This window comes from Saccopteryx bilineata, chromosome 5, assembly GCF_036850765.1.
Source record: "Saccopteryx bilineata isolate mSacBil1 chromosome 5, mSacBil1_pri_phased_curated, whole genome shotgun sequence".
Taxonomy (NCBI): Eukaryota; Metazoa; Chordata; class Mammalia; order Chiroptera; family Emballonuridae; genus Saccopteryx; species Saccopteryx bilineata.
The window spans coordinates 23,493,831-23,508,186 of NC_089494.1; the positions used below are offsets into that span (position 1 = coordinate 23,493,831).

The 14,356-nt window shown below is 42.8% G+C and overlaps 1 protein-coding gene across 5 annotated transcripts in view; it reads left to right on the forward strand.

Moving 5' to 3' along the window:
* Positions 1-5,209: 5,209 nt before the first annotated feature.
* Positions 5,210-14,356, forward strand: part of ERBB4 (erb-b2 receptor tyrosine kinase 4) — a 1,148,959-nt gene continuing 1,139,812 nt past the window's right edge. For all 5 annotated transcript variants that reach the window (XM_066278878.1, XM_066278881.1, XM_066278877.1 and 2 more), the window contains exon 1: positions 5,210-5,921. In XM_066278878.1, coding sequence (XP_066134975.1) covers positions 5,840-5,921 — 82 coding nt within the window. In that variant the 5' untranslated portion in view covers positions 5,210-5,839. The remainder of the gene's footprint in view (positions 5,922-14,356) is intronic.

Genomic DNA, 14,356 nt, shown 5'->3' on the forward strand with positions numbered 1-14,356 from the left:
AGTTAAGAATACAGAAGGAAGGAAGTGAAACATAAGAGGCTACCTGAAAAAGAAACTAGCAGGCTTTATCTTGGTTCAGATTTCAGGCCAGGTACAATCATAGCTTCAATAACTAACCTCATTTGTTAACTTATCCATAAATATAAAACGTGAAAAAAATAAGAGTGTTCCTTTTCTTCCTAGTTTCAATTTGGTGATGGTTATTGAAGATTTACTATAGACGAAACTATGCGGGGTGCAAGAAATTAGATAAAGAAAATATATAAAGCAGATATACAACAGGAAAAAGGTTTTGCTGGAAATTTATTTTTGCATAACTTTGGAAAGAAGACTACTCTGTCCGAGAGCCGAAATTAGTTTGCAGTTTCAACCACAAACCAAAAATGTCTGTAAGAACTTGGACAGACTCTGATAAATGGACATAAAAATGACACTGATTTGATTTATTTATGTTCAACTGCTCCTTCTTTGCACTTTAAAAATTAAGGCTTAATCATGCGCATAGAAAATATTTTTATTAACCAACTGTGAAGTCCTCCTCTTTGGATATTGAATTAATTAAGATAACAAAAATATTTCTTTAGTTATGTATATTCATGCATTTTTTAAATGCCTGTACTTTTAATTTGGAAACATTGTATGCCACCAAAATATCAGAGAATGGCAGAACTCTGAGGGTTAAGAGCAAAGATGTTATTTCAAGTACTAGTTAATCAACAAAAACCAAACAAACAAAAACCACCACCACGTGTCTGTGCTTTAATCATCATTATACTGAACTGGATTTGTATTTATCAAAATTTCTTCTTGCCTAATAGACTAGCATAGATCTAAAGACTTGAGATGTTCACCATAATACAGTAGTGAGCTTTCCTTGATATTTCCCTAAGGCATTTTAAGATGTGGCTGTGTTGGTGCCCCTTAAGAAGAGCTGTGTGTGCTTAAATGGGAAGAAAAGAGGAAAAATATAAGAAGCAACTGAAATCTGTGACAATTATGACTTGCACTTCGTAGGTAATCAGTAAATCATAAACTCATTAAGTCTTAGAGTTGAGACATAACATTCTCTTCCTTTAAAGATGAGGCAACAGTGGGCTCACATATAAGAAGTGAGGTGCTTGTGATCATAAGATAACTTAGATGATGAGAAAGATGATGGGAGGGAAATCAGAATCATCTTTTTAGATGTTCAAGAGAAGGTAACTGAGTTATAATAGCATCTTGTTTTCTTTCTTAGTTGATTTTTGTTGCAAATTTATATTCTTGGCCAATAGCAAAATGTCTAAAGCAACAAGCTCTAATCTTAACCTTTAGGGAAGTTTTCAAAACAAGTTGAAGATTGGAGTGAACTATAATACTGGGACAATGTATCTAATTCAATGTGGATCTCAGAGATCAGTGTATTTTCTCCCACCAACAGCACTGTTGTTCATGATGTCAAGACTCTCCTTGAAGTCTATTACTACTGGAAGAAGTGAAGTGAAGAAGGGGATAATGGGAAACAGCAAAGGCTAAAGGAATTTCTATATTGGGGTTTTTTGACGTCAGCCATGGGAAATCATGAAAAACTGGGAAGGGAAACTGAAGAGTATGGGCCATACCAAGATATCTTCCTCAAGGGGCATTTTGGCATGATCTCACTCAAGTTAGAGAAGTTTTTTACCACTTCATGCTATTCTGGTTCCAGGCAGCAAAAACAATAATTGAACTAGCATAAGGAAAAGGGGGTTTTGAACATCTAAGCCACAGGAGAGCTTGAGCATTCTCCAGCCTCTCTGGACTTTTGCTCCTTCAAAATGGAAGCTTCATTCTTTCCCACTGTAGCTGGTCTCTTCATGAAAGAAAATAAGGCAGCTGTGGACTTTTAGACCTCCAAAGCTACTAGTGAATGACTGAATATTAACTCTTTCTTTCCATGCCCAAAATTCCCAGAGAAGTCACTTGGGGGGAGTGGCCATCTCTCAACCAATCAACAGTGATGAAGGAAATTTGATTGGTCTTAGTATTTTGAGTGGTCCAACTTAGAAGAGGGTGGGGAGGTTGTTGTATCACGGAGAGAGACCCAAGTTAAAAATGTCAAACTAGCCTGACCTGTGGTGGTGCAGTGGGATAGAGCGTCGACCTGGAACACTGAGGTTGCTGGTTTGAAACCTTGGGCTTGCCGGGTCAAGGCACATATGGGAGTTGATGCTTGCTGCTCCTCCCCCTTCTCTTTCTCTCTCACTCCTCTCTCTCTAAAAATCAATAAATAAATTTTTTTAAAAAAGTATTTGCTTATTAAAAAAAAAGTCAAACTGAGGGAAGGGCAGTTCCTGGAAAAGGGGTTAAGAGCAGATGATTCTAGGTATTCACTTGTAGTTTGTCAAGTCACAGGTTGGTTACTGAGATTTGTTTTTTTTCCAGGTTGCAAATAATAGCAACATATTTTTGTTCATTCAACTGACAGGGATTTATTACAAGGATACATAGTAAAGTGAAAAGATTCATCTTCAAAATCCTCTAGCAATCCAGTTAGCATGTCCCTTCCACATCAAGGAGCCAATGTCCCCTACTCTGATGATCCTTTCTTACAATGACTCAGTTGAGATGGAAGCAAACGAGAACAGACACATAAAGAATAAAATCTTGACTCTACCTAATGGCTTCTACTTTTCCACTCTTCTAGTTTGCCCACACAGGATACCACCTTCCTACCTAAGTCTGTAGGGTGTCGTATTCAAAGCCTTTGAGCTAGATTCTGATTGGGTAGATGAGTCACGATAGAATACAGGATATTTTGTTGAGTAGAACTTTTATGCCAATGAAAAAGATACCCAATTCGGCCAGGTATCAATCATTGCTTCTACACTTAGAACCAGGAAAATGTGGTGAAGGCAGAACATTTTAGAATCAGGGGAAAATCATGGATCTTTCAAGTAATTTAATTGGTGGATACGTAGTTTTGGCAGTCTAGCATCCAAAAAACATAGACTAAGTTTTTTTAACCAATGAATATTAACTGAAGTCCTTCTTTTGCCAAGAATTATTTTAGATAGATGAGTGAGACAAAGGTAACTAGGAGAGTTCCTGCCATACAAGAGCTATAAACTTGATGAGGGAGCAAAAACTATTATCATGGACACAAGGAGAAAAAGCCCCCACATATGAAGTGTTTTGTAATTTTCCCCTCAATTTAAGCTAAAATACACAATCTAGTTCTTCACTTCTTGCAGTGTCAGTGTTATCATATATAAGACTTTTTTTTAAAACAGAAACTTAAACTTTTCCAAAAGCAAGACGTTTTTGTTTTGTTTTAATCACTTAAATTGTTATTCTGGGGACAGAATGGAAATTTAAAAAGATATAACTTTTGGCCTGACCTGTGGTGGCACAGTGGATAAAACCTCGACCTGGAAATGCTGAGATCACTGGTTCAAAACCTTGGGCTTGCCTGGTCAAGGCACATATGGGAGTTGATGCTTCCTGCTCCTCCCCCCTTCTCTCTCTCTGTCTTTCTAAAAATTAATAAAATCTAAAAAAAAAAGTAGCTTTTATGGAAAAGAGGTATTTCAGAGTCATCACAGGAAGCAGAAGAGGATTTAAGGAAAGGGGAGGGAGAAGAGATTGAATGAAAGAAAACAGAGTTGTGTGTGTGTTGGGGGGAGGGTGATAAAAATGGAAAACAAAGGTAATTTCAAACGTCAGTGTGCACAGTCCTGCTGCATTTAGTACCATCATGGAGTCATCACTGTCTGCTCCAGGCTTAGTTTCTCCACGCCTCCGACTGCTGGGTGAAACAGTATGCTCAGCTTGTTTGGCGTCCACTCTGTGCCTGTTACTGTGGGCCTAAGAAAGGGAAGACTTCAGGCTTCTGGGATGAGGTTGTGTTTTTCTCTGTTCTCAGCTCCATGGAAATTCTATGGGGACAAGGCTATAGAGAAGATGTGAGGGAGGAGTGGGAAGGTCTCTAATGTTGAGTGACAGTGACGAGGCAGGGTGGCTTGATTTTTATGTTCCCCTGATACTTTTTATTTATGCATTTGCTGCTTTTGGAGAAACTGAGAAAGGAAAACAAGTCACACGGAGAATGCCTGTGCAAACAGCAAACCAAGGACCTACTGTGCGTATGAGATTCTGGTCTCTGCCCAGGGTACAGTTCCAGGGCTGCGGAAGGCAAGCAACATGTACTCTGTTATGGCTCAATCCCAGGGTATTTTAGATCAAGAGCAGCCCAGGAACTCCCATAGCTAAAATAACCTGGGGATTGGGGGCAGGAGGCCATGAACTTGCAGCGTGAGAACATGAAATTGGCCTAAAGCTGGGTCCATTGTAGAAGACCCGTATCATTTCAGGTGCATTCTACCCTGTCATGGTGATCTTAAGTTATTTTAAACGAACCAGCTCGGGTCTGGAACAATTTCTGGTCCTTTATGACCAAATTTGTACCTTTGGACAAGAATCTGTTTAATGAGGACTCCAAACCAAGTTGTCCTAGAGACCAAGGGAAAGTGAAAAGAACCATAAAGCTGAAAATTCAAAGGATGTAGTTCTACAAATGTGGACTTGTAGTTTGACTCAGTGTGTGGGAATGGTGGGGGTGGGGGGCGGAAGACAGGTGATACCCCAGGGACTACCTAATCTGCAGAGGCTATCAGATACTGAACCAGCTTTTAAACTCATTTCTGACTGTGGAGCATGATGAGGGACAGAGAACTGTGGAGTCTTTATGCCTGAAGTCACGTTTTATTTTTTTTTTTAATACTTATAGCGAAAGTCGAGTCTTTGGATGAGCACCCAGGGGCAATGGGAAAACGGTGAATTTCTTTTTATTAAAAAAAAAAAATCTTTTCTGTAAGCACCTCTCTAATGGCCCGGCACTCCGCGGGCCAGCTGTCCCAACCCTCTGTTTCATTCACTCTGTGGCCTCGGGTGAGCCCTTTAAATACAGCCTCCCCCGCCCACACGACCACGCTCCCGCGCCCTGACAGGTGTTTTCCCAACTCCTGAGCCCGACGATTTTGGGGAGTGGCTCAGCCAATAAGATTTCCCTTTGTGGGAGGGGGCGGGAGGAAAGGCGTGGCTAGTGGGTCAGAGCGGGGCGGGGTTTGCGCCGCTGAGCAGAGCCAGCCCGGTTGCGTGCAGGGTTGTTTTATCCGCCCCCCTCCACTTTTTTTTTTTTTTTTTTTTCCTTCTCCGGGAGTCTTATTAATTTCTCCGTGGGGCTGCAGCTGGAGACTGCGGAGCGTTGGAAATAACGCTTGGAGCTTTAATTACCGCAGCCGCTGGACAAGTGTGAGCAAAGCTGGCAGGAAAAAGGACTGGATAGGGAGAGAAGAAGCAAGAAGCTTCCTCCTCCCCACTTTCTTCCCAATTTGGATTGGAGGTGCAAGGAAACTAAACAGGGAGCCGAACATAGCCCTGCTGGGGCGAGAGGCCGGAAACCTACCGCCTCTTTGCAATCAACTTTTTTTGGAAACCCTTTTTTCCCCTTCCTTTTTATTGTTGCCCGACCAGTGAGAAAGAGAGAAAGTGAGCAGGGAAGGAGAGCGAGAACGATCACACGGGGAAATAAATAGCTGCACAGTCCAGCCAGGAGCTGCACGTTCACACACTCGAGCACCCGCTCAGACACGCACCCACACTCAAGCGTCCACTCTCCCCATCCTCGGGTCGTCGGCCCTGAACCCGCAATCGCCGACTTGGTCGCCTGCGCTCGGAGCCAGTGCACCGCGCGCGCGACGCGCCAGTCTCCTTCGCGCCCCCACGCGCGCCTGGCTGACGGATCTTCTCCCGCGTGCCCGAAAGGGGATATGCCATTTGGACATGTAACTGTCAGCACGGGATCTGAGACTTCCAAAAAATGAAGCTGGCGGCAGGACTGTGCGTCTGGGTGAGCCTGCTGGTGGCTGCGGGAAGCGTCCAGCCCAGCGCTTCCCAGTCAGGTGGGTCCTGGTTCTTTCTCGCGCACCAGTTGTCGGACCTGCTACGGCCAGCTTGGTTGCATGGGTGGCTTCCTCGTCCCCCTTAGCCCAACCTGACATCCACTGGCTCTCAGGAGAGGAGGGACCACTCCACCTGATCCTCTTCCTGGGGCTCTTGGTCGCCTCTCATTCTGTCCCCAAACTTACCCTCAGTGTGTGCATGTGTTTTATTTATCGTGAAAAAAACACTCTGCACCTCTCTCTCTTTTCTTTCCTTAAGCCCCCCCTCCCCTTTTTTTTGTTTCTCGCGCGTTTTGTGTGAAACCTGAGCGGGATCCCTTCTGTGATCCCCGCGCCTGTTGTGCGGGACAAGGGAGACCCAAACCCCGAATCGGAGGAGACGCTCCTTCCCGCGTCTGGGCCCCCGAGGGCAGAGAGAAGCTTGGGAGAAGGGCGCACCGCTCGGGCCACGGGAGGACTGGGGTCCTGGGGCGGTGCCAGCTGGACCCTTCTGTGCGGAGGGCTCGGGAGAGTGGGGCTTCGAAAACGGGCTTGGCACCTGTGTGTGCCGCCGGCGGCCACTGCGCCTCCAGTCGCCCGAGCCTTGCCGGACCAGACCCGACTCGAGCCCAGCCCGGGCAGCTGCAGCTGCGGGCGGGCGCGCCCCGGCCCGGGGGCCTGGAACTCCGGGCCTCCTGGGCCGCCGTCCCGGAGCTCTCGCCCGATTGACTTGAAGGGAAGCTTGCTTGCCGGCCTGACATCCCTTTTTTTTTTTTTCCTCTAAAAAAAAAAAAGAAAAGAAAAAAAAAAAAAGAGGTTGACATACGTGAGTCGGGAGCCCTGCCTTCCCGTCGGTTGCTGGGTTTCGCTCCAGGAAGAGTTCTTCCTGTAGTTAAACTTGCTATTGGCCGGAGTCCCTCCAACTTCTCTGTTTACTGCCCAGCGGCTGCCGAGCCGACTTGTCGCGCGAATTGATTGAACCCGAGGCGGCGCGGCTGGCGCGGCTGGCTGGGTGCGCGGCCCCTGTTTGCGGAGAGCTTGAGCCCCAGCTACCTGGACAGGCGAAAGGCTAAGTGACCCCCGAGAGGCAGCGCGGCGGGGCCGGCGCGCCGCGGCAGGCAGGGCTAATGACAGCACCTGCCGAGCTCAAAGTTTCTGACGCTGGAGTTTCCTCGGGTTGAAAGTGGGAGAGAGACGGACTGAATAGAATCGGTGTCTGACACGGCCAAGGGGGGCCCTTTTGGAGAGCCGGAGATATTTCCGGAACCATCCAGGGCTGCTCCCGGGAGCGTGGGAGGCAGCCGCAGGAGATAAAAAAGCCCCCGGGAGTGGCGCTAGATAGGGCGAGCTCTAGGCCGGGGAGGGTGTCCTTCTGACCTCACCGGGAAAACAGCGCGCTGTAGTTTTCCCGCTCCGCCCCCGCCCCCGCCGCCGCCTCCTCCTCCTCCTCCTCCTCGCCTTGCCTAGTAAATAACAAGTTATAATCATAGAGCCTTTCAGAATGACCTTCGAATGGCACACTGTGCGCCGTTTGTCCTGGTCGTTTGCACTCTCCCAGTTACTCTGGAATTCTTCATGCATACCAGGTCCCGCGCTGCAGCCACCTCCGGAATTACACCAGCACGGACTGGAGATTCCAAGCGGCCTCTTGGATACATCCCTTTTTATCTCCCTGTCCACTCCGAGCCCCTTCATATTTTCCCTCAATGGGCTGATTATGCACATGGACCCATTCAAAAGCAGTTGCGACCAACGTGCAGGCTTAGCGGAGAGGAATTTCTAGGAGACGACCCACTGGGGGCTGTCTGGTTCGGATTCAGCCGCTGGGGGACCGGGCTCCGAGTCCGCAGCAATTCGGTATTAACTGTGCGGCTTGGGGTTGAGCTATGCCGAAAAGCCCTTTTCAGAATTTCTGCGAGGAATGTAATCCAAATTAGTTCTGCAGCTGGTCTCTTCTCGCTCCCCCCCCCCTCCGCCCCCCGCGAATTGTCAGACCCACAAGTGAGCCCATTTAGAACGCAAGGATTAGCGTGCCATTGTTGGTCCGTGTGTGACTCTGTACTTGAAATTCTGGGGACACAAAGGCGAGCCTCACTTGTTCGAAACACAAAGTGATCTAGATGAAAGGGCCGCACAAAGAAAAGCTGTCGGGTGCATCCCTGATGTAATTGCAACACGCAGGCTAAGGTGATCCACTGGAAACTGTAAATGCCCCTGGGGACCTCTTTTTTCATCCTACCCCACCCTTCACTCTGCCGCACCTAGCTGGGAAAGTTCGGCTGGCTTTAATGTAGTGTGCTGTTAAAACCAAGTTACTGTCTGGGATGTGGGTGAAGAGCTGTGTGTGTCTGCGGCTGTGTCTGTGCGGCTGTATGTTTCCAAGTAAATATTGCATCTCCCCTCTCGTGGTTAGCAGTCAGTAGCAGTTTGGAGGAGTTTGTTTTGGTCCAAATGAGAAATTAAGTGCGGATAAGTAAACTAAGCTGCCAGAGGGCGACAAGATGTTGAGTGAATTGCTTTTAGATGAAACAAATTAAGGAAACGAGGGAAGACAATCTGCTTCTCGTATTATTAGACACGCTTGGAGTTCAGGGGAAAGTGGCATATTTTTGAAATGCTAATTTCTTAAGAAGCAGAAAGAATGCACCTTATTTACTGCTCTATGTGAATAGAATAAAAATAGGGGAGGGGCAATGATTCTCTTGTATAGATTTAAGATATTTCTTAAAATAATTTCAACTGAACAGGACCTTTATTTTTTTCCTCCTTTTTAGAGCTTGGGGAAAAATCAGCTTTAGAGAAGGCGATTATTGTTATTATTATTATTATTTGGTAATTATGAAGGACTTTGCCTCATTCTCAGTGATTCATTTTATCAGGAAATATAGCCAAGGGCCGGTTATATGACTACTTGTCTTTACTACTAAAATAAATAATTCCAAAATTTCTGTCTTTCTGGAATGATTGAAAAATAAAATCACCTTTGTATTGAAATGAACTGTCCAGTGGTATTGATGATAGTCTTACGCACCGTAACAGAAGGGTGCTGAACAAGTGGAGTTCCCATGTCTTATTTGCAAGTAACTTAGTCCTGCTTTTCATTCTATAAAAGAACATACGTTTTCTTACATATTTTAAAGTTGTATCTCCAAACTTAGGGGTTGTTTTTACATGTGAGAAGAAAAAGGTTAATAAAACTTCATTAGATATTAAAAGAGAGGTTAAATATATATTTTTAAAAAGTCAATCTTTTTTGCTTCATGTGTTTGCTATAAGCACACCCATAGATACACTGTTTCTTTTTTTCTTTTAATTTTGAACATCTTATATAGGTAAAAGAAAGGGGTCTTTGTAGAAGGTATTGTTTTTTTTCTCAAAATGCTTTTTAATAAATTGTTACCTATTAGTATTACTACACATCGCCTGAAAACACTAATATGAACTGGTGTGAAAAAAATTGAAGGACTCTTGGTTGTGTCATGGTTCCTGTTTTCTGATTTTCTTCTTAAATGTAACCATTTTTATTTATTTTAATCATGCATGCATCAAAAGTCAATTTTTTTTTTGAAAATCAAGGCACTTACTGCTTTCTATATATTTTTCATTTAGTCAATGGAAATGTGTCTTAATTAAGAAATTACATTAGAATATTTACCAGAGCATGTGCTGCATGGAAAATTTACATTTTTTTTTCTTTTTCCTCTAACCTGAATACAGTAAGTTTGCAGTGGTTGAATTTTAGAGTTTGCATTCATTTGTGGGGAAATCATATTTCCTTCTTAAAGTGGTTTCAGATATTTAGTATTCATGAGCCTTCAGACCCTTTGGTTCTTAGATAGAAGTACTATTTATCATCTGTCTTATGCATTCACCCTTTCCATTACTGTAGATTCTCTTTTTACATCTTATTGTTTATTGCATTTACACACGTGAGTATATATTTTCCCCTTCACCACTAAGCGTATTCCTTTTTGTGGGTGTATTTCCCAGCCACCTGCCACTCAGCCACTGCGGGAGTCCTCTGAGCCAGTTTTCATTCTTTCTTTCTGATAAATCTGATATGACTGGTTGGCTGGACAATTGCAAGCCATTCCATTGCTCGGATTTATTCCTGAAAGAAAATAAAAAGGCATCGATCCAAGATCACAAGCATACCTCTGACTCCAAGGCCCAATCTTCCTACAGAGATGTATATACCATTTTCCTTCTCTTTCTCCTTTTTTTTCTCCTCTTGACCAAGGAAGGAAGGTAAACCACTGCCATTAAAATTTTTTAAAAAAATGCTAGTGATGCAAGCAATCCCCAATATTTTTTCTTAAATATTGTGAAGCTTGTTGATTAGGGCCATCTTGAGATTAATGACTATATAAGGTATACTTTTGAGACAAAAAATTGCATTAGGGCGCCTTAGACATTGCAACGCTTTAAAATGATATCATTTTCATATTATTCCAAGTCAGTTATTAAGAAAATTCAACATATATTAACAATAGCTACAAGTGTTTGCTTTATTTTAGTGTTCTGCTGCTGTTAGATCTCCATGTGTAATTTACAAGTGCCTAAAACACTTAACACATAAATAAAACAAATGCAAAAAAAAAGATGTTGCCTGCAAACTTGTTGGCCCTTGCTGTTTGAGTTCATACTTTTTGAGAGGTCCAGTTTTATGGAGATGTTAATACTTACATTGAAATGAGCTTATATTTGTTCAAGCCCACAGCAATTCTACAAAAATTAATTGTCAAGTGTATCCCATTGTTATCTTTTTTAGTGATCTACAGAGTATGTTGTGCAGGCCAGAATTTAATCATATGATAAACTTTTCTCCAGGTTATATCATTTTAAAAATGATCTACTATATTACGTTTGGCCATATGGAACCAGATTGCATCTTTTCTCTAAGACTCATTGTCTAAATAATTATAAATATTGGGTAGATGGAGTTCAACCCTAACATTTCATGCTTTCTAATATAGGTATTGACTGAAGTTTACAGTGCATATAATGAATTATAATTTCTTAATTTTTTTTATAGTGACAAGATCCTAAATCAATGTTTCTTAAAACCATAGCTCTTCTGCATAATTAGAAGGAGATCTGAAGTGCTTATTTTGTGGGTTTGACACAGGGCATAACTAGGTGTTTTAAATCAGGATATATGATATATATATATTGGGGGGATATTTTCTCTGTTTTTTTTCTTGATACCTTGAACAACTCCCTCCATGTCTTTGTGACTCGGCTGCGTACTCTGGAGGGACATGCACGTCGTGTTCTTTCTGTTCCTCCTCTGTTTAGCAGTTTTCTGAAAAAATGTCTTTAATGTCTTCTGTGCTATTAAGGAATATTCCAGCAGCAAGCTAATTGATATATAGATATTTAAAGGATGTACACGTAAGTCATTGAACATAATGGAAAGTTTTTATAAGACCATCTCTGTGACAATGGCACCTGTCTAAATGAAATAAAGAGGTTCTTAACTCTAAGGAATTCATATTTGAGGCCATTTCCCCAAAATATTACTTGGCAGAACTGCTCTGTGGTCTCTTCAGATTTCACTGTATATGACTTCTCTCTTTATGAGTTGTTGAGAATTCTGACATGTTTGTTAAAGAAATTGAGCTATTTTCCAATGCTTTCATCAACGCTTTAAACCCACTTTCTTGTTTTTGGATTTGATACTTAGATGAGTGCTATTTGTACTAAGTTTTCAAGAGGGAAGAGAACTGCCTCACATTTATGACAAAGAGGTAAAATATATGAAAATATATGAAAAGCACTAATTCTAAAGTGCTTTTTCGAACAATGTGGTAATTGTTTTATAGTTATTTTCTTTTTGAATAAGCGATGATTCTGCCAGCCTGTTGCTTTTGCACAACTCCAGGGGGCAGCAGCCACATAGAATCTAATGAGAAAGGTGCGTGCCTGAGCGGTGGGTAGTGCAGCCGCCACCCTGCTGCTCTGTGATGCTACAGAGTAAAGCACCAGAATAAAAGTTAGGAGAATTGGATTCTGGTCATCCAGTCTTTTCTTATGTGATCTTTGGTTAGACTTCTTGCTCTGTGTCTCAATTCTTTCATCTCTATTAGTGAAACTAAAAGTGACACCGAAACAATTAACCTTATTAAACAAAAATATTTAGAACAAAGGATGTTTAGACTTTTAAGAAAAAGAAATCCATCGGTTTTCAATTATGTTTGTAAGTGGGCCTCTTTTTGATTTTTTTCAAGGGAATTCATTTGTGTGGCCCTAGTATCTAAACAAGGTACCCAGGGCAGGGAGGAAGCTGCTTTTGTTACAACTGCAGTGAGAAGCCACTTTGTGCCCCTGGCTGGAACGCTCCCCCAGTTGCCTCCCACTCTTCCCTTGCTTCTCCTGTGCTGGCCTGGAAGAAGAAGTCTGGCATTATTGAGGGACCACAGATTGGTCCTCTCAGTGTGTAACTGGGGCGACTGGGAGCACAGGGAGGTTGGGTGGTGTAAATTAGTTGGCATCTCTTGAAACCCCTATCACTTATTTTGAACAAACATAAAAGTACTTGAAAAGTTGCAGACACTTAAAAAAATAAACAGATACAAGGCTGTGTTGTTTTACGAGTGAATTGCAAGACTGAAATGAAAACAAATGGGTTGGAACCATGGGCCTAATTATCAAGCTGTGAAGTTCTTTTCAAGGGGAAGACTGTGAGATGGATCATCAACATCTTTATCTTTAGGAACTAATCGTTGATTGCATTTATAATTTGCAGCTCGTTGAGAATAAAGAAATAAGGCACCTTTGTTAAGACAGTTCTGTAAGAGGCTCTGTTTACTAAGCAGGTTTCTTCTGACATAGCATGTTGACTCTAAAAGTCAGATAAGGGCTGCCACACTAGTTTTTGTGTATAACGGCACCTTCAACAATTTCTTTTATGTGACTTTAAAGATGACCAAACAGTAGAGAATGGTTACTTCTTCATTTGTTATTAAGTGATATGTGTGCTCAAACAAAATGAACAGTTTCTTCATTTGTTATTAAGTGATATGTGTGCTCAAACAAAACGAACGGTTTCTTCATTTGTTATTAAGTGATATGTGTGCTCAAACAAAATGGACTATAAAGGCTAACCCCTGGACTTCTCATCACCAGTTAGTTGATAAGGACCATTTATCAGCAAACCAATGGGAACACTTCAGACTTGTTCACCCCGTCCTTGGAGCCAAGTTACTTTTCTTTTACACTGTCTTTGTTGGGTCCTCTTTTTTTTTGTTTCTTTTCAGGCCTCTCCTAAGATCACAGTTGTGTTCTTTGTAGAAGTACGTAAGTTAAGCTTGGACTACTAAGACTTTATACATTTATGTCTAGTGCACGTTTGCCTCCCGCTTGTTGGCTTCTGCAAGATGCTTCCTCTGGGCCTCCTGAGTTTGCCATGTTTTTTTTTTTTTTTTTTTTTTGTATTTTTCTGAAGCTGGAAACGGGGAGAGACAGTCAGACAGACTCCCGCATGCGCCCGACCGGGATCCACCCGGCGCGCCCACCAGGGGCGATGCTCTGCCCACCAGGGGGCGACGTTCTGCCCCTCCGGGGCATCGCTCTGCCGCGACCAGAGCCACTCTAGCACCTGGGGCAGAGGCCAAGGAGCCATCCCCAGTGCCCGGGCCATTTTTACTCCAATGGAGCCTTGACATAAGCTTAACACTCTCTGGGTGTGGCTGCTGACTTTCTTGAGCACCAGAGCTTTCAGTCATGGTCTGCATCTCGGGGGAAGGAGGTTTGATACTTGTTCAGTCAGGGAGAGTTACTTCCTGTTAGGGGTTTGAGATGAGGGAGGACCCGGTAACATTAACATAGATACCATGTAACTTCCCGGGCAACATCATTAAACCTCTCCCTTGAGGGGTAGAGGTAGGTTAGCATCATTGTTAATCATGTTATTGCCCATGTTGTAGAGAGTTTCGAAGCATGCTAAACATCAGTAAGAATCTGTAAGACTTAGTGTCTGAATTCAGAGTTGAAATATTAGGAATCAAGCTGTGTGAATGTGTGTGTGTGTTTTTGTTGTGCATATATATTTCATTTGGAACATTGTCCGAAGGTGTTTAAAGAGAAGAAAATGAATGGTGTGTGTGATAAACACTAGTTTATTTGTTTTCCAAAAAGCTTAGACTTGTAAATAATCACTTTGACCTACTACATCTTTATTACTCTTTTGACTTTTACTTATGTCCGATGCCATATGCATCTGGGATAGGTGGACATCCAGGTTTTAAGCCTTAGGATACAAGTAGGGATCCTAAGTCTGCCTTCAAAAGATGCATTTACTGGACTTCTGTGTCTTTCTGAGGATATCTCATGTCTGGTTAGGACTGAGAAAGATGGCCATGGATGCTCTAGTTTCTGAGACTGTATCTAATATAGTTATACTTTGAGTAATAAGTTGTGCAAACCTGTATTTCAGGATAGATCCCTCTCACTAG